The following is a 24,948-nucleotide window of genomic DNA, read 5'->3' on the forward strand; positions in this document are numbered from 1 at the left end:
TGATTTTGTTGAGTTAAATTAGGAGTGATATACGCTAATTGATCCTCTTTCCGTTATTAAACAGCTAGACTCCCTACTTATAAGGCGAATTTCGCGACTGTATACATGAATACAATAGTGCGAAATACGAATACAAGGAATACAATCACATAACTGTACTCTTCTATTTTTAAGCGAATTCGCTAAGTAATTATATATATATATATATGGTAGCTATAAATAGTTAATAGCCGCTAAATAACATTAGTGAAAATTACTCATTTTTTTTTGTGTGGAGAAGTCCAATTCCAAATACCTGGGCTGACAGTCTCTACGGCCCGGCCTTGTGTTGAATTTTCCACACTTTGGAACTTGATCAATTACCACCAACGTGGGCGTAAGGTACGGTGGCGGGAGATTGCAATTCTCCCTTCCATGGCTGAGAAGTGCAAGTATTCTTGCAAGACTGCTAGTGAAACCCTAGAATGGATTCATGCAATTATCCACTTCATATCGCCTTACCGTTATTTCTTAGATGCTCATGTCGTCAATTTCTTCAAGGTCTTCCCATTCATCTTCTTTTCAGCTTTTCTATAGATGAATTAATATTAAGCTATTTTTTCACTGGCTAGCATTCTCCTTACGCATGTTATAAACTTCTTTTGTGAGTATATGCAGGATAGACTGTGGGAAGCAGTTGATAAAGAGTGGATGCATTGTTTACGGAAGGAGCCTGTTGAAAATCTTCTCCGAATTCCGTCTGGTGTCGTTCAGGTAGTTATCAGAATCTTCCTTATTTCCTTACCTCCAAGCTTTATAAGTTTTCCTGTCAATTTCATGTGTATTTCAACAACAACAACAACAACGTACCCGGTATATTCCAATAAATTATTTAGTGTCTTGTTAATAAAGCATTTCTATTTCCATTTTTTTTGTTAATTGGAGTTGTAGAAAGTTTAGAGCTACTTGGCGGTTTATTAGCTGCTTTGCTTCCAGAAAGAGGAACTGCATATTGTTTGTGCGAAATTACTTGTAGAAGGTCAAACAGTAGCACATATTTTCACCCCAACACTACCTATACTTTCCTATAAGTATTCACTTATTGATGCAATATGAGAATTTAAGAAGAAACTAAAGTTAAGAACTAAGCTAAGCTAAGGAAAAGGAACTCATAGATTTCATTCATAGCCTCTGAAGATGGCAAGTTCGATACATATAGGGGAAATAAGCCCTAGGGGTCAAAGTGAAATAAAAGTAACTTAAATAAAGTAACTACTTATTGGACTGAAACGTAACGTAAAAACTAATAGCTACTAGGCAAATAGCCAACCCAACTCCCATGTACACTTCCGGGAACATAAATACTACTCCCCATAGTTGCTTCATTTCCATATCATATCACTTATCTTGAATGTAACAAGTGAAAACAAATGGTAAATATCCATTGGCTCGACTATTGTGGTCCAAATGGAGGAGCCATATGGTTAGTGGGGATTCATATAGCTGGCCCCAGCTAGTTTGGGATCGACGCATAGTCGTTGCTGTTGAGTATTGGCCGCTTAATACCAAATGTAATTTAGATAAACATATCCATAACAGTTTTGGTGTGGTAACCAACCCAACTCCCATGTACACTTCCAGGGACATAAAATACTACTCCCTACATCTGTTTCATTTCCATATAGTATCACTTATATTGAATGTAACAAGTGACAAAAAATGGTAAATTTCCATTGGCTCGACTACTGCGGTCCAAATGGAGGAGTCATATGGGTAGTGGGGATTCATATAACTGACGCCAGCTAGTTTGGGATTGACGCATAGTCGTCGTTGCTGTTGAGTATTGGCCGCTTAATACCAAATGTAATTTAGATAAACATATCCATAACAGTTTTGGTGTGGTATCTATTCTTTTTGTTGTCCGGATTTGTTAAAGTTTTTGTTTAAGATGTTCTGTAAGTTTGTAAGTCTGAGTTAAGATGCATCTGGCTGCTTCCAATTGTTAATGTTTTCATATATGGTAAGCTCCTGCAATTTTGTAGGCATAACTTTCTTTTTCTTCATTTTGGTCCTTAATGAGACTCTCATATTCACATATTGGTCGTTTAACAAATCCTCCCTTCGGGGGGAGTGAGGGAAGCAGGTATTTTTTCCCACTAAGATATACACCTATAGAATACATTTACTCATTGACTAAGAACGAGAACTTGGAAAAGTTGAACAAGTTGGAAAGACAGATGATGAAAAGGTATAAAAGTAGTGAGTGGGAGACATGGTTAATACCTTCAGTTCTGGAAGGAGAGTATGTAAATATTTCCATCTTTTATATACCAAGATTTTCAGTGCTTCAGTTTAGTGTCACCTATGACCTAGCGGAAAAAAAAAGGATAAAAGAAGAAGAAAAAGAACAACTTTATCATCTACCAACTAACTAGTATCCATAACTGTTACAAAACCTATATTTCTTTGTTAATTGACTTTCTTCTTATGTTTCTAGGGTCACTGGCCCGTTTCACTTAAGGAATTCATCCTTACTCTGAGGTCTCTTTCTCTTCCACGTGAACAGACAGATTTGCAGGTATATTTATTTTTCTTTTCATTCATAGTGGTTGTAGAATTAGCATTATGGCCTTGTCTCCTTATTTAATCCCATTGATATTTCTTATGCTTTTCCCATATTAGAAGTTTTTACGCTACTGGCATTTCTTTCGTTTGTTATGGGTTCTGGATTATGTTATCTACAGACTAAGTATGTTTTGCCCACTGCTGTGCCTAGTTCATTTTGCATAATTCCGTCTGAAGTTGAATGAGATCTTGAAAGGTGCTAGATGGCCTCTGCCATTGAGTAGTTTCAAGCCCTTTCTGGAGATTGTGATACCTTGCCTGCTCTTTTTCTTCGGTTACTTCCTTATTAAACATCCTAGACCATGTTATAAGGCAGTCAGGTATTGAGTTTTACTAATGCTTCTGTTTGCTTGCAGGAATTTTCAGGAATGCACATAGCTTCACTAAGTAATGTTTTAGCTCAAGGCATGAATCATAAGAAAAAACATGAAGTAAGGCATGGAATTATTTGCTTAGTCCTCTTTTACTGACCTCTCTTTGTGCTCAATTTGGCTGACTACAAATCTGTTGAGCATTGTTTATCCTTTTTGCTTTCAAGTTTGAAATTTGTAGAAGTTCAAGTTTGGTAAACCAATTTAGATGACTACTTACTGATATAAGGCCATGAAAGCCGAATCTTTTTTTTTTTACAGCAAGCTCTCTTGCTACCTATGATCTACTCTAAGTTGTGATTGCAAAAACTTTTTTTCTGATGTTGAATTTATGTGCTAAAGGAGCTTCTAAGCATATTCTTTTACGGTTTTGTTTTCTCAATGAAAGAACATAAATAATTTCCAGAAAGTATTACAAAATGGATTGAAAGTTAAAGTTGTTTTCTGATTGCGAACCATTTCCTAATATCGAGCCTATGTTCGAAAGAGCAACTATAGCAGATGCCTTCTATGGGTTTGATTTTCTCAACCGGAACGCTAGAATGATATAATATTGTTTAAGCAGGTAGAGGCCCTTGCTGCCCTGGTCGGTTTAGTTGCAAAGCAAGTTGGAGCACGGACAGTTGTTGATGTTGGTGCTGGACAGGTGTGTCCCCTTCTGCTTTGTTCGATGATGTGGCTTGTTCCTGTGCAATTCACACATATTCTGCTGTTGATACACGTGTGTGTGTGTGTGTGTGTATATATTTACATATTAGGATTATGACTTACAAGTTTACGTGTTATCTTAATTTGTTCTGTAGAATGAGTCAGTACATGGGTAGAACCTACAGGTTAGGACCTTTTTACGAGTTTGTAGCTGATGCTCGTTAAATATATTCTTGCTTCTTTTCTACATTGGGCTAATAGATTAACCACCAGACAACCTTGCGGTGCAATAATTTCAGATGCACTTGAAAAAAGTCTAAAACTTCTTCTAGTAATTCTAAATACATCAACAACTACACCTCAATCCCGAGCAAGTTGGCTCAGCCATACGAATGGTCCCGGGAAAATTTACACGAAAATAGTTTTGTCATTGTTTCTGTTAATCTAATAGTTCATACTGCATTTGAACTCAAGGGTATGGCCTAGCTATCAACGAAGTGAGTGAAAATCACAAAAGATTTAGCTTTAAATCTCAACATAGACAACAAATACTTAAATGATTTCCTCCCATTTGTTTCGTTTGTTATGGGTGCAATAATTTCAGATGCACTTGAAAAAAGTCTAAAACTTCTTCTAGTAATTCTAAATACATCAACAACTACACCTCAATCCCGAGCAAGTTGGCTCAGCCATACGAATGGTCCCGGGAAAATTTACACGAAAATAGTTTTGTCATTGTTTCTGTTAATCTAATAGTTCATACTGCATTTGAACTCAAGGGTATGGCCTAGCTATCAACGAAGTGAGTGAAAATCACAAAAGATTTAGCTTTAAATCTCAACATAGACAACAAATACTTAAATGATTTCCTCCCATTTGTTTCAGGATGGATAGAGTTATCCGAAATTTATACTAGCAAGACTTAATAAGTGTCTAATCGTATAATCGAGAAGCGTGCAAACTGTCCCGAAGAGTACCGTTATTCAGGAAAGAAAAGTTCATGTTGTGTTTTGCCAAAAGCTAATATCCGAACAAGCCAACAATGTTCTTTTGCCTTTAAAAAAGTCCCCCAATTCAGAGCTCTTTCCAGCTTTCAAGATATACAAAAAAGAAAAGCCTTGAATGTTCTTCACATGTTGCTCCATTTAAGCTCATCTCTATCAATTACTTATAAGATAAACTTAAAATTGTACAAATTCTAAACACGGAGAAATAATTATCTGGATTATCTGGTTTTCCTGTTGTCTGTTTCTACGTGTAGGGTTATCTTGCTCAAGTGCTTTCCTTTGAGTACCAGCTTTCTGTAATTGCCATTGATGCTTGTTCACATCATGGTAAGATTACTGATGCACGTGTGGAGCGAATCAGGAAGCACTATGCAGCTAAGATGCGTAAAAATGGGTAGGTAGAGTCTTCCTTATGCTAGCGACATCTTTTTATGAGCTCCTTTAAAATTAATCCTATATAATACAAAAATATGGACTGTGAATACATTGGACTTCCTTTTTGCTGTCTTAGCTTTTCCAAAGCAATTAATGAGCAGTAGCAGATGAAATATTTTATATTAGTTGCATTGCTTGGAGTGTTCAAGAATATCAGATTTATTGTAGAAATTTGGCAGTATTTGTTCTCCTGTTATCCAAAAATGTATGCATCTGCTTCAATGCTCTACATCAATCTGATTCATGGTTACATTTACTTAGCATCAATATTTTGTCATTATTGGATGATTTTCCTCTTTCAGAACGCTTGTATGTAATCCATTTCCATTTTATCAGCTCCGAACTTAGAGAGATTAGCATGCCAAAGACAGTTACATGCCGGGTGCTGTCTTCTGACACATTGAAGACCTTAAGTAACTTCCGAGAAGAGAATGATGATGCAGCGAATCAATATTTGAGCCGAAAAAGTTCGGGCTCTCAGCCCTCTCGGCTTACTGAGAATATACTGCCTTCTCTATCCTATAGTGATTCTTCATTAGTTATTGCTGGACTTCATGCCTGTGGAGACCTCTCGGTGACAATGCTGAGGTGGGTATCATATTGTATAATTGTGCCCCTTTCTAAGTCTCATGTTGTATTCCATTATCTGATTGGTTAGTGGAAATTGACTTGCACTTTTTGCTGCGTTAAATACTATGGACAATAGAGGGACATCACATATCTTTTCTCTTAGTCATTCGAAGGCGTTAAATGGGGTTTTATGTTTTTATTATATTAGGTATTATATTTTGAGAAGCTTTATGTGAACAATTCTTACTAATATCTTGTACTTATCATCCCAGCAAGTTTGTTGTATGCCTCTTAATTTGCTTTATGGTATCATTCTAGATTGTTATAGTAGTCCCTGCCCATTTTGATATTTATGTGATGTGTAATTGGCTCAAGATTTCTTTTCATCCAGGACATTCTTGGAATGTGACAACGCTAAGGCGGTGATTAGCGTTGGTTGCTGTTATAACTTGCTTTCCGAGGAAGCCAGTGACATGGTGGATTCTTGTTGTGGTTTTCCTGTAAGCCAAGGTGTTAAATCTGCTGGAGTAGTGCTAGATAAAAATGCTCGTGATCTAGCTTGTCAGGTAGATGGGTATTATACTATTCTTTGTTGCCTCATCTTGATAGACCTTGTTTCAATTCACAGTTCACTTTCGTTGCATCTTCTAAGCTGTCTACCTTTTCATTATAATTGTATTCTGACCTTGAGTCGCTTTATCAGAGTGCTGATAGATGGAGAGGCTTGGATGAGCACGCAGGACTTCACAACTTTGAGTTGCATGCATTCCGTGCTGCTTTCCAGATGGTACATGCTGTTTATTTGGTCTACTATACCAATTGGTTTCTTTGGGCTTATCTATAAGCCCTTACAGTGAAACATTTTGCCTGTAGTATCGGGTTCTGGTGGTTTTATATGTATACCTAATCAATGCAGTAGCCCACTAACCTGCAGTGATTCTGAAGGTTCTTTTCAGACATTACCCACACATATTGCAAGAAAGCCCTACAATAGGACGTCAAGGGAAAGCCTTACGACGCCAACAGCATCAGAGGATCCTGGAGTCTAATTTGCATTATAGGGGCCCTTCAGAATCTGGTGAGTACTTTTAAGGGATACCATTGATGAAGTTCATTGGGCTTCAAGGTAAAACCATAAAGGGTACATCTCGTATTAATTTCTGAATAACTCATTCATGAGAATTTAGGACTAAACTTATTATGGTACGTGTTTGGTTTCCAGTTGGTAAAAGTTGATTGAATAGGATTTTAAGGATTACTGTTACCCTTATATTTTTTTCCCAGTCTACTTGTTTAAAAGATGTGTTATATATTCTTGACCAGTCTAAGATGTTGTAGGTTTCATTATTTAGTGCAATTGTGCATATGTAATAGCCTAACTGTCAAGGCCACCTATTAAGAAAATAAGCTCTTACGCCCTTTCTATGCAGGGAAGCCATGGGAGAATGTGGCCTTTTTCCATGAGTACTCCTCTATTCAGAATTCGAAAAGTAGGGAGTCTAGCACTGTGGACAGATACTCACTATTTGTAAAATTTTGTGAATCTGGGCTAGGTCGCCTACATCTCCCTTGTTTGGAGGATATTGATTACAGTGCAGTCTGGAGGGAGTCTGAATCATATGCTGTAAGTAGATCTTTTGATGATATTATAATTTTTATTGTTAGTGTCATAGAAGTCCTCTTTGGTGCATTATTATTTGTCTTGTATACTTAAAGATTGTTAGTGGTAAATTAATTCACTTTTGGGAGACCCTGCCGGACTTTCTTCTCATTTTCATGTCTATCTGTCACTCGGTGCTGCTATGTCCTACTCTTGTCATTTGGATGTAATATCAATTCTATCTCTCAGTAAATGCACAAATACTCTAAAAGTTTATTTTGCTTCTATATATGATATTATTCTTGCTTACTCGAGTTGGAAGGGGATTGATCTCTCAGCTGTACTTGCATTTCTGTCTTCTCTTATTTCGGCCAGATCCTTTAAAGTTATGTCCTGCCAAAGGAAAATTTCTTCTATAGCTGACACCTTTCTGTTTTGATCTGTGGTTGATTCAATACTAAAGACATGCAAAAGTTGCAAGGATATTATATCAATGCTAAATAGGATATAAGATTAATGACACTATTCTCTTTTCACTTTGATCTTTCAGTAAGGATATGCCAAGTAGATTTTTAGTATCCTCAGGGATGTCTTTGTTTTTCAATCCACGCTCAACCATTTTTTGGGGGCTGGTAAGCAAAGTGATGTTTTGCCAACTGCATATAGTAAGACGCAATGGATATTAGTTTGTGGGATTGATGGCTTTTCTTGGCATCTATGCAATCTAAGTGATTGGCTTGGTTCAAGAAATTTCCTGATTTCCTAGAGAGTGGTTGCTGTAGCCTGTTGATTTAATCTTCCTCTTTCAGATTGGGGAACATGCATATCTTCTGTACCTTTATAGGACACATTATAAACACAATTCATTACTTGTAAGTTATGACTATTCTATTTTTTTCTTTTTTTTCTTTTTTTTGCTTTAAAATTTTGGTTGGCCAAAATTTCTCAGGTCATTGCATCTTTAAGGGATGAAGACTTGTTTAATTTGCTTAATTTGAAGGTCATTTGTTTGCTCAAACATAGGATATTGCTGCTTGAAGTTCTTAATTGGATAGTTTAAGTGGTCAAGATATTCTAGTCAGTGTCATTTAGATTGATGTGTATTACACCGTGTGATTCTAAAAGGTCTTGCTACTCTCTGTCATTTACCTTTTAAAGACAAACTGTAAAAACAGTACACTACTTGTCTCTGTCTATCCTTTGACTTTAGCTTGGCCAAACTTATTAGTTATTTTAATGAAGAGGTGTTCAAAAGGGCAGCCCGGTGCACAAAGCATCCCGCGTTCATGCAGGGTACGGGGAAGGGCCGCATCTCAAGGGGTGTGATGTAGACAACCTACCCTGATGCAAGCATCAGTGGCTGATTCCACGGCTTGAACCCGTGACCTATAGGTCACACGGAGACAACTTTACCGTTGCTCCAAGGCTCCTCTTCTTAATAAAAAGGTGTTCAACTTGCTTAATTTAAAAGTCATTAAGTTTGCACAAATACAGGATATCGCCTCTTGAAGATCATCATTGGATGATTTAAGTGGTCAAGATACTCCTGCTCAGCAGCCCCTAGGGTTTAGTCAATTGGCAAAATTTGAGGGACTTGTGTCTTAGGTCACATGTTCGAGCCCTGTGCCAAACGAACTAACTCTGGTATTTAAGTAGAGATGGGTAGAAGGGCGGGCCCATTATTCCCTAGTTTCGGAGGCTGCAGTTGTCCCAAAAGGTCGGCTGTAGATGGATTTCTCGGTCATTAAAAAATAAGAAGATATTTCTACTCAGCATCAATTAGATCAGTGCGGTTCTATAGGTCAAAAATATCTTAATTGAGTTTGAAGTTCCACAACTTTGTGGCCTTTGTTATTTACTAGTTGATGTAATTGCTTTATCTTTTGAGTGGAGGTCTAATTGGTTGTGTGTTGCATCATAGTTCATTCAAATTCCTGTGAGTTGCACGCGCCAGTCCTATCTGGCTGACAAAGTTGCATAAATTCAGGTGCCTATGATCTGCTCAATTATCCAGATTATTTGGTTAGCTGATATGTGCAGTCCTTGGCGGTTTTGTTTTCTAACTAGCTTAGAAATGTCTATTCTTAGATTGTTTTTGGGGCCTGGTAAATAACAAAAAGATTCCTTTTTAAAAAAATGTTTTCCTCTTCTGACAAAGTAATCAACTTTCTGCAGGAGTTAATAGGGCCTTATTGGTCTCTTCGTGCTGCCCTGGGTCCTGTCTTGGAAACTCTTGTACTGCTTGACCGATTGTTGCTTCTCCAGGAGTATGGCAATGATCTGGAAGCAAGCCTCTTACCTATTTTTAGTCCTGTATTATCTCCGAGGAATATGGCTATCATAGCTAAGAAAATTAGAAAGTAGAAAATCTTCCTCAATGTGATTCAAATACTGTGACCAAGAGAAAAGTTTTGGGGCCAGGAACAAGCTATTTACAGGGTACTGGTGGAAGGAAGTATTTGCGGTGAAAATGTATTATATTTCTCCACTTTGAGAATCAAAGCGTGGAATATTTGTATTGGCAAGCGTCAGTGGATGACAATATCTAATTGTGGCTTTCTTGGTTTTTGTATTAATATTTTAATTTGTTTGCAGGTATTTGTTTTGCAAGGTGTTGGCTGAGAGATCTCTGTACACACATTTGAGCTCAAGTTAGTCTACTGTTTGTTCTCTCTTCTTTGAGAAGGCAACTAGGCAAGCCTTATGACTGATTTGATGGTTATCAATTGAGCCATTTTGTTTTATACGTGGATCTGACGTTGCTGTGTTTTTCATAATAGGATTTGTTTAATTTCAACCAATTACCTCCTATAATCTTTTATTTTTCCAATAACCGTATCGCTGATGTAGATCTTTATTGGTTTCAAGTTGTGTCCACTCTATATTTTTGTGATTATCTTATGGACCTTGTATTCACTTGTATGTAGTGTAAGAAACTGTCTTCTTTTTACTAGTTGAGTATAATATAAGCCGACCAGACATCATTGTCCTATGAAGTATTCGAGGACAGTAGACTAATGATCCAGTGGTGACTTGAACATTAAGCGAACTTGCACGTTGATTACATTCTCTAATTGTATGCCATTCTTGTTTCCTAAATGGGATGTAAAGTTGTCGCAGATAACTCAATTCTTAGAAGAGTGAAAATACTGTCTACAGGAAGAAATAGAATTGTATCCCAGTTTTTTGTTTCCTATTATATGGCTTATCAAACCTCGTTGGTTTAGTGAAGCACGTTATCTGTAAGTGGAACTCTATTGGATTTTCTCACTTGCCTATGAGTTAGTCCCAACATGCATTGAGTGAGTATACCGGGGTCGATTAGACTGCAGAATATTGTGCCTTTTCGCCTCTTTTCTATTTCAGGTACTGTGACTGAGCGAGTGTATTTCACATGTCCGTGTGTGTCTAATGACGAAGTCATGAATTTTGTTAAGAATGTTTAAAATTTAATATATATGTACAAAAGGTCTCCATATATATAAATTTTCATCTATATGCACAATATATTTATTCGATGAAGGGTATTCACCTTTGGATCATTGTTGATCATGCAGTTCTAATAGTACTATATTAGATGTCATGTTCCCACTTGCTCCTCGTGAAGTGCATCATTAGACTTAAGTAAATGACCATTTTATTAGTTATTGTAGCATAAAAATCTCACCGATTATTTGGTTATAACAAGAATTTGGCAAAACTAGTCTTTTGGTTGGAAGGAGTTTTACTCTATTGTATAACAATAACAAAATGTGTATTTTTGAACTGAGTAGAGCTGAATATACCAATGCTTGTGTGAGATACTCGATGCACAAAGTCTTCTTGACTTGCGTATGTGTAATGATGCTGGAATGATGGAGACAGGCCTAATTGTATTTATCTTTAAACCTAACAATTCTGTCCCATTATCGAATCCTCCCTTACATTTTCTAATATTATTACGAAATTGAACCGCAATCCGGGGTTGGTTAGAATATTTTGCTACTTGTTTCTCACTCAAACAATTTTTTCCTTATTTTGCGTTAAACAAACATCTTTTAGTTTGAAATAAGAAATGGCAAATGAACGGGTTCGATTAAATTTGAATGGGCCAATATGTGTCAAATCATAGTAAAAATTGCACGGGCCGCCCTATTGGGTCGCCCCTATTTAACCTATACCCAATTTTTTAAAGTTTTAATTTGTACCAACTTTTTAAACAACTTCAGCCCTCTTTCTCCTCCTCCTTCTCCTCCTTCGTTTTCTTAAGATATTTTCAGTAGGATAACACAAGTTAGCATTTGGTCTACATTGTTACGACTTATCAATAACAATGAATCCACTAACATAAGCTGGACGATTTCTTTTTATTTTTTTCGCATTTTTGATGTAATCTTTTTTTTTTCTTTGAATCAAATGAATTGATCTGTGGGGTTAAAGTAATAGTTTCACTTTATATCACTTAAACTTTATGATTATTTGATTTATTTCCACTGAAGGCACCTTTTTCTAATGTAATTACTGATCTGCTCCATAAAAACGTTCAGAAAGAAGAAAAAAAACGAAGATCCAATATAGTGATTGTGTGGGTCAAAAAACTATATAAGCTTCTTCAAAAACTCCAGCTTATATAGTGCTTAAGTTTTTACAAATGAACTAAATAACTTCAGCATCTTCTGCTGAAGTATTTGAAAAAGCTTATCCAGGACAAAAAAACTTCAACTTATTTAGTGCTGAAGTTTTTACAAATGAACTGTGCTGAAAAAGCTTTATGACAAAACTAATGAATCCAGTTGCTGAAATTTTTACAAATGAACTAAATAACTTCAGCATAAGATGCTGAAATTTCTGAAAAAGCTTATCCAGGACAAAAAAGCTTCAGCATATTGCCTTTGCTACTTCAAGCCCGTCTACTAGAATGCTGAAGTTTTGCGTCATTGCCTTTGCTACTTCAGCTCCATATGCTGAAGTTATGCAAAAAGCGGGTACACTTGCAATATTTTTTGCAAAACAGACATAAATTAAAACGTGACACAAAAAGCGAGTATAGATACAAATGCCCCCAAATCACAATCTCACCAGCTTCAGAGTTTGCTTAAATCAATATGGGTCAAATAGCGGATCATAACATAATCCATCATTTTGAGTTGCGGAATCAAGTCGAAACGTCCTATCTATGACCTAATCCATTTAAACTTAAATGAAATAGGCACTTAACGAAATGGTTTAATTTTCAATAAGAGTTTGTGTAGAGAGGATAGAATTATAAAAGATCTGTCCATGCTCGCCGTCAAAGCGCGCAATTGTTCAGGAGACTTTTGATTTAGACATGAAGAAAATTGTGGAATATTTGATTGTAGTAGATGGGGCTAACAGGTGTCAACTTTAGGCGTGAACACACGTGAAGGTTTGAATAAATATTTGTCGTTTAGGACAGTTGTGAGCTTATTAGTAGGTGGGACAAAATCATATATATCAGTAAGAATGATATTAAAATTCCACTAGAGGAGAGATATAGTTACTGTTTAGAACAGGATTACTGGAGAGGTTGCTATCACACGAAAAGGAAACAATTCAAAGAACTAGGTATAAGATACAAAAACACTTGCATTTCCAACTCTTTAACGGTTATTGTCAAACATTTAACTCTTATGTGGATGGGTTTACAGCAATTAATTTTCGTTTTCAACATGTAGCTGTACATGAAAATGGCATGAATCTTATCAGGTGTTTGTCAACGAGGTCTATCTAGAATCCTTGTATCAAAATATTAAAATTTGTGGCTAGGGACGGTGGCGAAATTTAAATTAAAGCTGAACCTAAACATGTGATCTAGAATAGTTTTTAACCTGCTTTATCACTAAACTATAATCATACCTTATTTAGAGAATGTAACTTTTCGATAAGGAAAATTCAATTGAACTCGTTTAATTTGTAATAAGGTAGCTCCATCCCTGATTGCAGCTTTAGTGACGAAAAGGTATATGGAGACATTAATCCTAATGAACAGGTATATAGAATTTTATTATGTACGTTCTTATTAACCAAACGAAAAATCGAAATTTGCTTGCTATTAAATACTATAAATTATGAGGTTAGCTAATAAGACCACACGTAATTAATAAAGAGAAAATCTAGCAATTCCTTACATTTGGGAGTTGGGACTACATAGGTTTAGACAATCTCGATAGAGTCGTCTGATCGTATTGGTATATTGTTATTGTCTCAAATTCATCCTTCTTTTGGATATTTATGACTATCATTCTCTCCATGCATGATCCTACCCACATATACGTTTGAGGTTTTGCGTATTTCATAAGGAACTCTATTTCTTTTTTTAAGAAAAGAAACAATCTTTAGACTTTTCCAAGAAAAGTTAAGACGAGGACTTATTCAACACTATTCTAACAAAACATTTTACCAAATCAACCGACGGATCTTTGACCCCAAAAAAGAAGTTGGCAATTGAAGCTAATGAGCAGCAATCAGCTAAAGCCTGAATGGACTTGAAATTCTTGAGGAAAAGTTATGATGGCAAATTTTTCTTTTCCTTTCCTTTCCTTGTGAACATGGGAGCTATTATAGAGAAATTTTCGAAAATCACTATTGTTTAGTGGCTATTAACTTGTTATAGCTACCATTTAATTAATTACTTCCTATAGCTATTTTTTTTAGTTATTATGGAATGTATTCAAGCTACTGTATTCACGAATGCAACAACAAAATTCGGCGAAAAAATAGAGCATGCCAGCTATCATATGCTGTATTCATATGTATTCGCGAGATGTATTCATGAATACATCGTAAAAATAGGCCTCTCCAGCTGTTTAAAAACGGAAAGTGAATCAATTAACTTGATAGACTCCTAATATAATCCAACAAACTCAATTATAACATGCAAAATTATTAATCCAGTTAAGGAAAAGATTTCTCAGACGAAAAACACCCAAAAATAGAGCAATATTCAAAGATTTAATTCATCATTTTTTTCGTGGTATATACTTACAACATCTTCAGAAATTTTCTATATCCAACTGTATGGATATGTATTCTGGTTAGTTGTATAATATATTCATGGTAGAATTTTAAAAATTACAGCATGTATAATGTTATTCATAATATATGTTTCTCTAATAAAATCTAAATACATCTAAAAGTCACTGTCTACAATCTAAATACATTTTATTAGTTGTATTCATTGCTTTTCTATTTTATATTGAGAGTATTTTACTGTATTTTTTTGTATTGTTGTTTTAAATACATATATACAGTTAGGTTGAAAATACAGATGAATACAGTTAGAACTAATAATGTAATTAAAAATGTTATTGTATGAGCTCAAATACATATAAATACATCCAAATACAACAGTCAAAAATTACTGTACAAAAAAATAAAAATAATGTATGCCTTATCAAATACATATAAACACATCTGAATATAAGAATAACTCTTCCGTTGGAATTATCAACCGCCGGCAAGGGGGCAAAGAAAATCAAAAAGTACTGCCTCCCCTTCTCCCAGAACCAACTTTGCGATATCGTCTTGAATTAGACTTCAAGGGGGGAAAAAACGATAGAGAGAATTCACTTTTAACTTTAAAAAAGCTAGTAGGAAATTTATTTCTATATGTACAGATTTGGAATTCTTCTACGAGACAATAATGGTGACAAAAAGCTTTTAGGTCAATCTTCAGCTAATGCTAATACCAACACTTAGAACTCGTGAATAATGATAGGTCATGGCCAACACGTCTCCTACAAAAAAAGAAAACAAGAACATACGCTAGGGTTTAATAAGGAGGTAGTTTTATATAAAGAATGAGAGAGAAAAATATTAGAGAGAGTTTTTAGTGGCTTAATGATAGGAAGTGATCATAAATAGATATTTTTCTATAAAAATTAAAAGGTAGCTATATGAGATAATTTTTTAAAAGGGTATTTATTTATTTATAATAAATAAGGTATCAACCTTTGCTATAGGAGGTAAAATTTCCCTTATTGTAACCCTAATAATTTACTCAGGTTAAAATTAGTGTTTTAAAAGCCTATTTGGGACTCGTCCATGATTCGCTTCAGAACGGACACTTGCAAAACACTTTAAAGGGGGGATTTGCAGTCGTACACTATTTTTATGCCACCTTTTAACCTATACCCTATTTTTAAAAACTATTGATTTCCTAACCAACTAACAAAAAATCCGCAATAATATGACAATTATACCCCTTCCAAAACATATAAGAGTCCGTCTCTCCTCCGTATTCCCAGATTCAAATTCCAGATCTCCTCCGTATCTCCTCCATCAGTCCGCCTCTCCTGAGAACGCGTCTCGCATTCAAATTCAAATTCCGAATTCAAATTCAAATTCAAATACATTGTAAGTATTCAAATTCATCTCCAGAATTCAAAATAGTTTTTGAATTATATATTTTCTGATTGATTGATTGAAGTTGTTTGACAAACTTCATTGATATGCTGAATTTGCAATTCTAAATCTATTTGACGATGAATTCTAACATTCGAAGCTGAAGTTATTTAGTTAACGAGCTGGAAAATAACACAACGAAGAAGAGATTATATTAAATTTTATATGATTGTTTTGTTGTTGAAGTTTTTTTGTCAATAATTAAAAGCTGAAGTTTTCCTCGTACACTGGGTAAAAAACCATAAAACATAAGTTAAAATTTCATATTGCACCAAAAAAACTTTGGCCTAGGTGCTGAATATTTTTAGTTATTACTTAAAAACTTAAGCAGGAGGGCTGAAGTTTTCCTCCTACACTGGCTAAATTAAAAAATCATATTGCACCAAAAAAACTTCGGCCTAGGTGCTGAAGTATTTTAGTTATTACTTAAAAACTTAAGCAGGAGGGCTGAAGTTTTCCTCCCACACTGGCTAAATTTAAAAATCATATTGCACCAAAAAAACTTCGGCCTAGGTGCTGAAGTATTTTAGTTATTACTTAAAAACATAAGCAGGAGGGCTGAAGTTTTCCTCCTACACTGGCCAAATTAAAAAAATATATTGCACCAAAAAAACTTCGGCCTGGTGCTGAAGTTTTTTAGTTATTACTTAAAAACTTAAGCAGGAGGGCTAAAGTTTTTTAGTTATTACTTAAATACTTAAGCAGGAGGGCTGAAATTTTCCTCCTACACTGGCCAAATTAAAAAATCGTATTGCACCAAAAAAACTTCGGCCTAGGTGCTGAAGTTTTTTCCCCTGCATTGATGAATCACCATCATAAAAAAACTTCAGCTAATATGCTGAAGTTATTAAGCTTATCTCTAAAAACTTTAGCACTTATAAGTTGAAGTTTTCTTTGCAGGATTCATTAATTATGTCATACATCTTTTTCCCAAAAAAACTTCAACAGAAGATGCCTAAGTGACTTAGTTTATTTGTAAAAATTTCAGCACAAACAACCTAAAAAATTCTTCTGTTTACTTTCTTAATACTTGCCACTAAACATGAATCTGCAGGATGAGTTCGATTTGCATTGTTATAACTTTCAATGGGAGTTGGACTACTGATTTCAAATACTTAGATCATGATACAAAACTTGTTCTACTTAATAAGAACATATCATTCAATACTTTCCTGAAGAAAATTAGTGAAATTGCAAATATTGATTCAACCAGATATGCATTAAAAGTATGGTTTGATATCAAACTAAATACAAGCAAAAGAATGCTTGTAACTTCAGATGAAGAACTCAGTACGTGTATACATTTGCTTACAACTGATTCAGCCTACAAGAATTGCCATTTCGTCATCGAAAAAATACAACCTTCAGAATCAGCAACATTCAACCAATCTCTTGCATATGCGATAGATTCAGAACCTTTTGCTGACTATCAACATGAAGTACGAGTGCCAATAATGTAAGTAGACAACGGGCAACAACCTTCTAACATTACAGCTGCTTCAGAATACATAGTGCTGCAACAATTACCCCCTACTCCAATAAATTCATACCAGTTTGTCGATGACCAAGAAGAAGAAGGACAGCTAATAATGCAAATTGACAACCAACACACAATCCAACAAAGCTTTTTTTCACATTCTGCAATGATAAACAACAATGAAGATGAAGTAAACATGGAGCTTATACCGATAACATCACATAGAATTGAAGAAATTGCTGAAAGTTCTTGTGCTTCTCAGAAATCAAGAAAAAGAGTGAGGAGAAAGGTGAAAGAATCTCCACCATGTAAATACTTAGGCACGATGCGTTGCCTGAGGAAGTAAGAGTTGGAACAATCTTTGAGAACAAACAAAACATGACTAAATTTTTCTGCAGCTTGGAGATAAATCAAAAAGTTGAATTCACTGCCTTTAGATCATGTTCCAAGAGATACGAGCTGAAATGCATCGTGGACAAATGTGGTTGGAATGTACGTGCTACCAGAATAAAATATTCCACACTGTTTAGGGAGATAAAATATCATAACATCCATGAATGCTCGGTTGATGCAAGAAAATCAGATCAGAAGCATGCTACATCAAATTTTATAAGTGAACAAATTATAGAACATGTTCGAGACAAAAAGATAGAGGTTACACCAGCCTTTGTAGAAAATGAAATGAAAGAAATTTGGAATTGACATTGGTTATCACAAGGCATGACGTGCTATTCAAAAAGCTGTTGCTTGCATAAGGGGAACACCTGAAGAGAACTACCAGATTCTTCCTTTATACCTGCACATGATGGTGGCCAAAAACCCAGGAACATACACAAGCATAAAAAGAGATGCGCAGAATAGGTAAGCAAAACAATACTAGCTATCAGCCTGAAGTTTCAAATGTTACTATTTTAAAAACTTCACACCTTATGATTTGTTTTTTTTTTGTGTTTCAATGTACAGATTTGCTTACTTGTTCTTCGCTCCTACGACATCAGTAGCTGGTTGGTCCTACTGTAGACCTGTTATTGCAGTAGATGCAACATTTTTGAAGTCAAAATATCGTGGTGTTCTATTTGTTGCTGTATCAAAGGATGCAAACAATCAAATCTTTCCTCTATGTTTTGGTGTAGCAGATTCAGAAAACAATGAGGCATACATTTGGTTCTTCGGGGAAATGAGAAAAGCAATTCAAGTCCGTCGTGAACTGGTTTTCTTGTCAGATAGAAACCAATCGATCGCAAATGGTATTAGAAAAGTTTTTCCTGAAGCTCACAATGGTATCTGCCTCTATCACTTTGAGAAAAATTTAAAGCAAAGACATGCAAAGGCCACGGTAATAAATCTTTTTCAAAGTGCTGCAAGGTCATACAAACGTGAAGATTTTAATCAGTTAATGTCCCAACTCAAAAGCATTGACAAGAAAACATACAATTACATAATAGAAGAGCCTCCCGAGAGATGGGCTTGATCCTGGTTCCCACGGCGACGTTATGATATGCTAACAACAAACATGGTAGAATCAATGAATTTCGTTTTACTAAAAGAGAGAGAAATGCCTATTTTAAGAATGTTAGATTTCATCCAAGAAAAACTGGGAGAGTGGTTTTATGAACGGAGAAAAAAGGCAAATGAAACTTTTCACAGAGTATCAATATGGGCAGAAGAAGAGATGACCAAGAAGATGGACTTGGCTTGCAAAATGTTTGTGAGTATATTTATTAACTTTAGCTTTTTATATCTGTTGCAGTGATTTACTGCTTACATTTAAAAATTTTCATACTTTTTCTTTTTGAAGCAAAAATACACTAATATAATTTGTCTTAATTTTTTATTCCTTGTTAGGTGTTCAACCTTGACTCAATGTTGTTTAGAATAAATAGTGAAGGAATTGAATTCATTGTGGAATTAAAGAAGAGAACTTGTGACTGCCTGAAATTCCAACTTGATGAATTGCCCTGTCCACATGCAATTGCTGCTATTAATAACAGATATTTGCAGAAATCTAATTACTGCTCAAATTGGTATTCAAGGGAAACATGGTTGAAAACATGTGAAGGACAAGTGAATACCGTGGGAGATCAAAAATCATGGAAAATACCACAAAATGTACAATCTGAGATCACAAAACCTCCCGATGTAGAGATTTTACAAGGAAGAAGACAAAAGAAGAGGCATATACCTGCGACTGAATCATCAGTACCATTCAAGTCTACCAAATGCAGTCGATGTAAACAAGTTGGGCATAACAGAACAACTTGCTTGTCTTCTCCAGCACCTCATCCATATTCCAAGAAACACACTGAAAAATACTCCAAGCTTCAATAATCCTTGGTCTGAATTTAGACTTTCTTTATTGTATGGCATAATTCAAATGTGATTTTTTCGTAGGAATAAAAAAAATAAGCTCTTGGACAATTTTATATACTACTAAAGTACAAATCACTCATTTTTGTTGCGCAGGCTTACAGGTTTTATTGCATTTTAAAAAAGTACGCAATGACTTCTGCGAGAAAAAACTTCAGGTTACAGTATGTGAAATACATATCCTTAAACAAACACACACACACACATACATACAAACACTCACACACACATATGCGTACAACACACAAAAAGAAACGCATGTACAAACAAAAGTTGTAACATCTCTAAGCAACTAAGAAGTATAAAGCAAATACCAACAAATAACAAGGATAATGCAATAGAAATCTAAGAACAAAGAGGGTGACAATTACATTGATATAAAAAGAGGTCAGAACAACACACATTGACAAACAAAACTTCAGCTCTCTGGGCTGAAGCTATACAAAATTAACCTAAAAAATTTCAGCTCTATGGGCTGAAGTAAACAAAAAGCATAGCATTGAAAACATAAAAAAAGATTACAAACACTAACAATCATCACCATCATCATCGTCATCATCACAATACTCCTCAATTTCTCTAAATATCTCATCATCATCACTATCTGAGATAACTATAGGGTAGTCGGGCAAAAGACCACTGAATCGAAGAAGATCAATCTTTAACTTGTTGAATTGATCACGCAGCTGACTCAGCCTGAAAAATAACTTTTAGGATCATTTACTATCTAGTCAAACAAATTTAAATGAAAGATGAAGTAGTTGACAAAAGACAAAAAGTAGATAGTAAATGGACAAAGATAAGTATCAACTTAAAAAAAATACCAAAACATGCTAAAGTTTTTGTCCTAAAGCTATTTCGAAAAACTTCGGCCCAATGTGCTGAAGTTTTTTAGTATATTTCCAAAAACTTCAGCACTTGATCAGCCTAATTTTTTTGTTGGATTCATTAGTTTTTGTCCTAAATCTTTTTTCGAAAAACTTCGACCCAATGTGCTGAAGTTTTTTAGTATATTTCCAAAAATTTCAGCACTTGGTCAGCTGAAATTTTTTGTTGGATTCAATAGTTTTTGTCCTAAAGCTTTTTCAAAAAACTTCGACCCAATGTGCTAAAGTTTTTTAGTATATTTTCAAAAACTTCAGCACTTTATTAGCCTAAGTTTTTTGTTGGATTCATTAGTTTTTGTTCTAAAGCTTTTTCAAGAAACTTCGGCCCTATGGGCTGAAGTTTTTTAGTATATTTCCAAAAACTTCAGCACTTTATCAGCCTAAGTTTTTTGTTGGATTCATTAGTTTTTGTCTTAAAGCTTTTTCAAGAAACTTCGGCCCTATGGGCTGAAGTTTTTTAGTATATTTCCAAAAACATCGGCACATGTTAAGTTGACGTTTTTCTATTGGATTCAATTATTTTTGTCCTAAATCTTTTTCAAGAAACTTCGGCCCTATAAGCTGAAGTTTTTTAGTATATTTCCAAAAACTTCAGCACTTTATCAGCCTAAGTTTTTTGTTGGATTCATTAGTTTTTGTCCTAAAGTTTTTTCAAGAAACTTCGGCCCTATGGGCTGAAGTTTTTTAGTATATTTCCAAAAACTTTGGCACCTGTTAAGCTGACGTTTTTATAGTGGATTCAATTGTTCTTGCTTTAAGCTTTTTCAAGAAACTTCGGCCCTATAAGCTGAAGTTTTTTAGTATATTTCCAAAAATTTTGGCACTTGGTCAGCTGAAGTTTTTTGTTGGATTCAATAGTTTTTCTCCTAAAGCTTTTTTCGAAAAACTTCGGCCCAATATGTTGAAGTTTTTTAGTATATTTCCAAAAACTTCAGCACCTGATAAGTAGAAGTTTTTGTGTCAGATTCAATAGTTTTCTTATGACTTTTAAACAAAATTTCAGCTCAAAAAGCAGAAGTCATGCTTAAGTTTTTTCAAACAAAAAATGTACTTAAAATTCATGATAAAAGACACAAACATATTTGTATGACAAAAAAGTGAACTAAAAAAATAATTAATGTATATTCACAAAATCCAAATTATGTACAACCAATCCTCTAATCAAAAAATTCACACAGAGTCTTTTCAAAATCTCCATAATCATGTCCTTCTCGTTCTGCTGGAGTTTCATAGCTGCTATCTTTTTTCCACTTTCCATGAGCCCAAAGATTGCCAGCCAATTCTCTCCTAAATGCCAATGTTTGACTTTGATCGAAATTGAAGACATCTTCTCTATTCAACCGGATATCAATAAACTTAAGAGCAAATATACCACAATCAACACTGCAAAAGACACATGAAAAAGAAATTAAAGAATAGTTAACACAAGGGCAAAAAATAATAAACATAATATGCATGGTAAAACATATGTGAAACACGTACTTGGTAGTCTGTTTCGGTGTGTTTATCCACTTAATTTGAAATTTTTCCACAGGACTATCCCCATAAAATTTATTATGTTCCCCAAAATTCAAGCATTTGAGACAGTGTGGAATCAACCGAGCATAAATTTTGACATGTTCAAATGCACGCTCGTATGTTGCATCGCCCATGGAATCATACACATATATAAATTTGTCTTCAAAGTCCAGAATTCCAAAAAAGTAGTGCGTAGATATCTGGCCCTCCCTTGGCTTAAGTCGAAATGGAAAGAATACTTTTTTGGCAGATGCCCATGAGATACCACAGGAAAGGTCGAGGCCTTTTACGTAGTTGACAACCTTTTCATTCGTTGATTCTTCCTCATACCAACAAAAGTCCGTAAGTGGCTTAATAAGCGCTTCTTCTTCTTCTTCTTCTTCTTCTTCTTCTTCTTCTTCTTCTTCTTCTTCTTCTTCTTCTTCTTCTTCTTTTTCAATCTGTTTTTCGGATATCTTCTTTCTCTTTGATTTGCTCTTAAGAACCGCCATTCTCTTTTGCTTCCTTTTCTCAATTATCTTCAACTTTTCTTCTGAAAGATGAATACTATCCAGTATAGTCATATACTGATCGAAAAGTAAATCTGTTACTGCACATCTTGATTTTGTATAACGTGGAAGGTGATAGCAACATTTTTGTGCAAGTAATATACGCCCACATCAATATGCTGCAAATGAACAACGACAAATAAGCTAAAAAACTTCACCAGTTTACTATGAATAAAGCTACACTACAAAAAATAAGCTGAACTTTTGGGAAATACAGTTGAAAACCAATTCAAAAAAAAACTTAATAACTTACTTCATCCGCAAGATCAGAGTTAGGATCCATAAGCTCGGTAAAGAATGATTTTTGAATATCAAGTTCAGCTAATCTGAATGGATTGGAATCATATTCACTGGCATCCATCTCCAACCACTCTTTAAATCTTTGCATCAATCCACTGTCTTGATTAACATAATGGAAGGGACATCTTCTTCTATTCTTTCCTACTATCCAATCTTGCCCCCTTTGCTTTTTCTTATAAACTACATAAGGAGATCTCAACCAAATACTCTCCATACGCATCCTTTTCCCTTTTTTATATTGTTTTCCTTTTGCTTGATCTTCCTGCTGTTCCGTCACAACTAAATGCTGCTGTTCAGCAGTAGGGGGAAACTACAACCATCGTGGCAGATGCTTGACCAATTCCCTATTGTTCACGACGTTCTTCAGTCTCTTCACGAACAAGAACAGTAGCGGAATTACCTTCTGAATCAGCCCCTTGTGTACTACCAAGTGAAAATGAACATAAATTGAAGTTGGGATATCACTGGAGTCATATATAGGAGAACTAGAAATCTTCCTTCTTTTAGGTTTTGGAAGCAGTTCCGATGCATCAGATGAGATCTGCAAAAGCAAGGAAAATATAAACATAAATAAAACTAATAGAGAACACACATTAGGCAATAAAATAGTCAGTAATCGAATTGCAGAAAATAATTACCTGGTCTAAGTGTTGCGACACAGATGGTGTTTGAATTCCAACAGATCCTGTATCTTCATGCAAAAAAAATAAATAATATTGACTAAATTTTATAAAATAATACCAACACACTTCATACCTGTCTGTGAGTCAACAGGTGGGAATATATGTATTTCTTCTCTTTCATATTGCTGCAGAATCTCACTCAATTCTTTTCGAGCTGCCTCCAGTCTTTCTGAAAAATCATTCAAAAACATAAAAAAGAAAATAAAATATATAAAATTTCAAAATGTAAAAAATATACTTCGATCAAATATAATAAATTCATGATCTATAGAATACTTTTACGTTTGTCTTCCGCTGTGGTTTCCCTAGGCTACATGCCTTTCTCAATATCAGCATTTCCATCATCATTCAATTGTGAACCAACGTCGATGACCATTGCAGTATTCTCTGGAAGGTTTTTCTCAACTCTACCTTCATTCAATTGAGCATCATCAGAGAGTTTTTGAGTTGTGGCAATTGAACCACGACTAGTTTCAACTTCCACTGTATATTCATAAAAGAGGGAGAATAGATCAACTAGTTTTTATATATATAAAACATAGAAAAAATTTATACCTATAGTGAAAATTTTACTACAGGATATTATAAAAAAACTTCAGCTCTAGAGCTGAAGTTCGACAGTTACAAAAAAAACTTCATCTCTAGAGCTGAAGTTCGACAGTTATAAAAAAAGAACTCAGCTCTATAGCTAAAAGTTCACCAGTTTCAAACCAAAACATTCACCAAAAAACATGCTGTAGTTTTTACAAAAAACACAAACACATGAAAACAAAACTTGAGCTCCTATCTAAGGTATAATTGAAATATTATAAACTTCATACTTTGTACCTGTAATAACAACTTCCTGTGTATTACCACCTAGAAGTTCATTGCAAATCGCTATTACTCCTGCATAACGATCGTCTTTCAAATTTAAAGTACCAACAGGTGCTTGATTTCCAATATCACTTTCCAAAGCACAACTCGGTGTATGTTTTTCAATGCCAACAACTTGATCATCTGCACCTTTCTCTCCACCTTTACTCTGTCTACAGACATTGTATTGTACATCTCCACCTTGTTGTTGAACATGTTCAATGCCTTCAACAGCCGCTTCATTATGTGTAGCATTATTATCTGCGACTTTACGCAATGCATCATGAGCAGTATGTTCTTCAGTCTCAACAACTTGATTATGTGCACCTTGCTTGCTTCCAATATTCTCAGTTGATAAATGTGCTTCATCATTTACATCTCTGCTCAATCTATCTGCACTGGAACTGTGCTCTTCAACTTGTTCTTAAACATATTGATCACCTTCAAAAGCCAATGGATCTTTATAACAGTCGTTCCTCTTGTCATATTCTCGATGCTTACTCAAATCAAAATTGCCATCGTCCATTCCATTTGATTTGTTGACAATCATAAACAACTGTTCAAACTTCTCATCGAAATATTCCTAGAAAAAAAATTACTAACAATGATTAATCTGAAATAAAATTAGCACAAATAAAAAGACTTCTCTATAAATTAGCTTACCTTCACTTTTAC

General features: G+C 34.8%; 2 protein-coding genes across 8 annotated transcripts; both read left to right on the forward strand.

Moving 5' to 3' along the window:
* Positions 1 to 251: 251 nt before the first annotated feature.
* On the forward strand, positions 252 to 10,151 carry LOC107777989 (uncharacterized). Of its 7 annotated transcripts, none has more exons than XR_012702122.1 (14): positions 252 to 540; positions 658 to 753; positions 2,477 to 2,557; positions 2,961 to 3,035; positions 3,541 to 3,621; positions 4,885 to 5,024; positions 5,402 to 5,653; positions 6,027 to 6,201; positions 6,339 to 6,422; positions 6,581 to 6,713; positions 7,066 to 7,259; positions 8,045 to 8,107; positions 9,411 to 9,707; positions 9,831 to 10,151. XR_012702122.1 is itself a non-coding variant. In XM_016598164.2 (13 exons), exons 1-13 carry the CDS (start codon positions 415 to 417, stop codon positions 9,597 to 9,599), a joined length of 1,689 nt encoding a protein of 562 aa, XP_016453650.1. In that variant the 5' UTR covers positions 252 to 414; the 3' UTR covers positions 9,600 to 9,777. The 7 variants fall into 7 exon arrangements, 2 of the variants coding, with proteins under 2 accessions (XP_016453650.1, XP_075093082.1); XR_012702123.1 differs by having other exon boundaries at positions 9,411 to 9,674; positions 9,831 to 10,030; XR_012702124.1 differs by having other exon boundaries at positions 286 to 540; positions 2,501 to 2,557.
* Positions 10,152 to 18,628: 8,477 nt separating this feature from the next.
* Positions 18,629 to 19,443, forward strand: LOC142172538 (uncharacterized). Its single transcript, XM_075236182.1, has 2 exons — positions 18,629 to 18,823; positions 18,961 to 19,443. The coding sequence occupies exons 1-2, from the start codon at positions 18,629 to 18,631 to the stop codon at positions 19,441 to 19,443; spliced, it is 678 nt and encodes a 225-aa protein (XP_075092283.1).
* Positions 19,444 to 24,948: the final 5,505 nt, after the last annotated feature.

Source organism: Nicotiana tabacum, chromosome 18 (assembly GCF_000715075.1).
Source record: "Nicotiana tabacum cultivar K326 chromosome 18, ASM71507v2, whole genome shotgun sequence".
Classification (NCBI taxonomy): Eukaryota; Viridiplantae; Streptophyta; class Magnoliopsida; order Solanales; family Solanaceae; genus Nicotiana; species Nicotiana tabacum.

Coding starts and splice junctions, on each gene's coding strand:
- LOC107777989 (XM_016598164.2), top strand. CDS start 415: ATGGCTGAGAAGTGCAAGTATTCTTGCAAGACTGCTAGTGAAACCCTA. Junction 3,622..4,884: donor TTGATGTTGGTGCTGGACAG/GTGTGTCCCCTT, acceptor TTCTACGTGTAG/GGTTATCTTGCTCAAGTGCT. Junction 5,025..5,401: donor GCTAAGATGCGTAAAAATGG/GTAGGTAGAGTC, acceptor CCATTTTATCAG/CTCCGAACTTAGAGAGATTA.
- LOC142172538 (XM_075236182.1), top strand. CDS start 18,629: ATGGTAGAATCAATGAATTTCGTTTTACTAAAAGAGAGAGAAATGCCT. Junction 18,824..18,960: donor ACTTGGCTTGCAAAATGTTT/GTGAGTATATTT, acceptor ATTCCTTGTTAG/GTGTTCAACCTTGACTCAAT.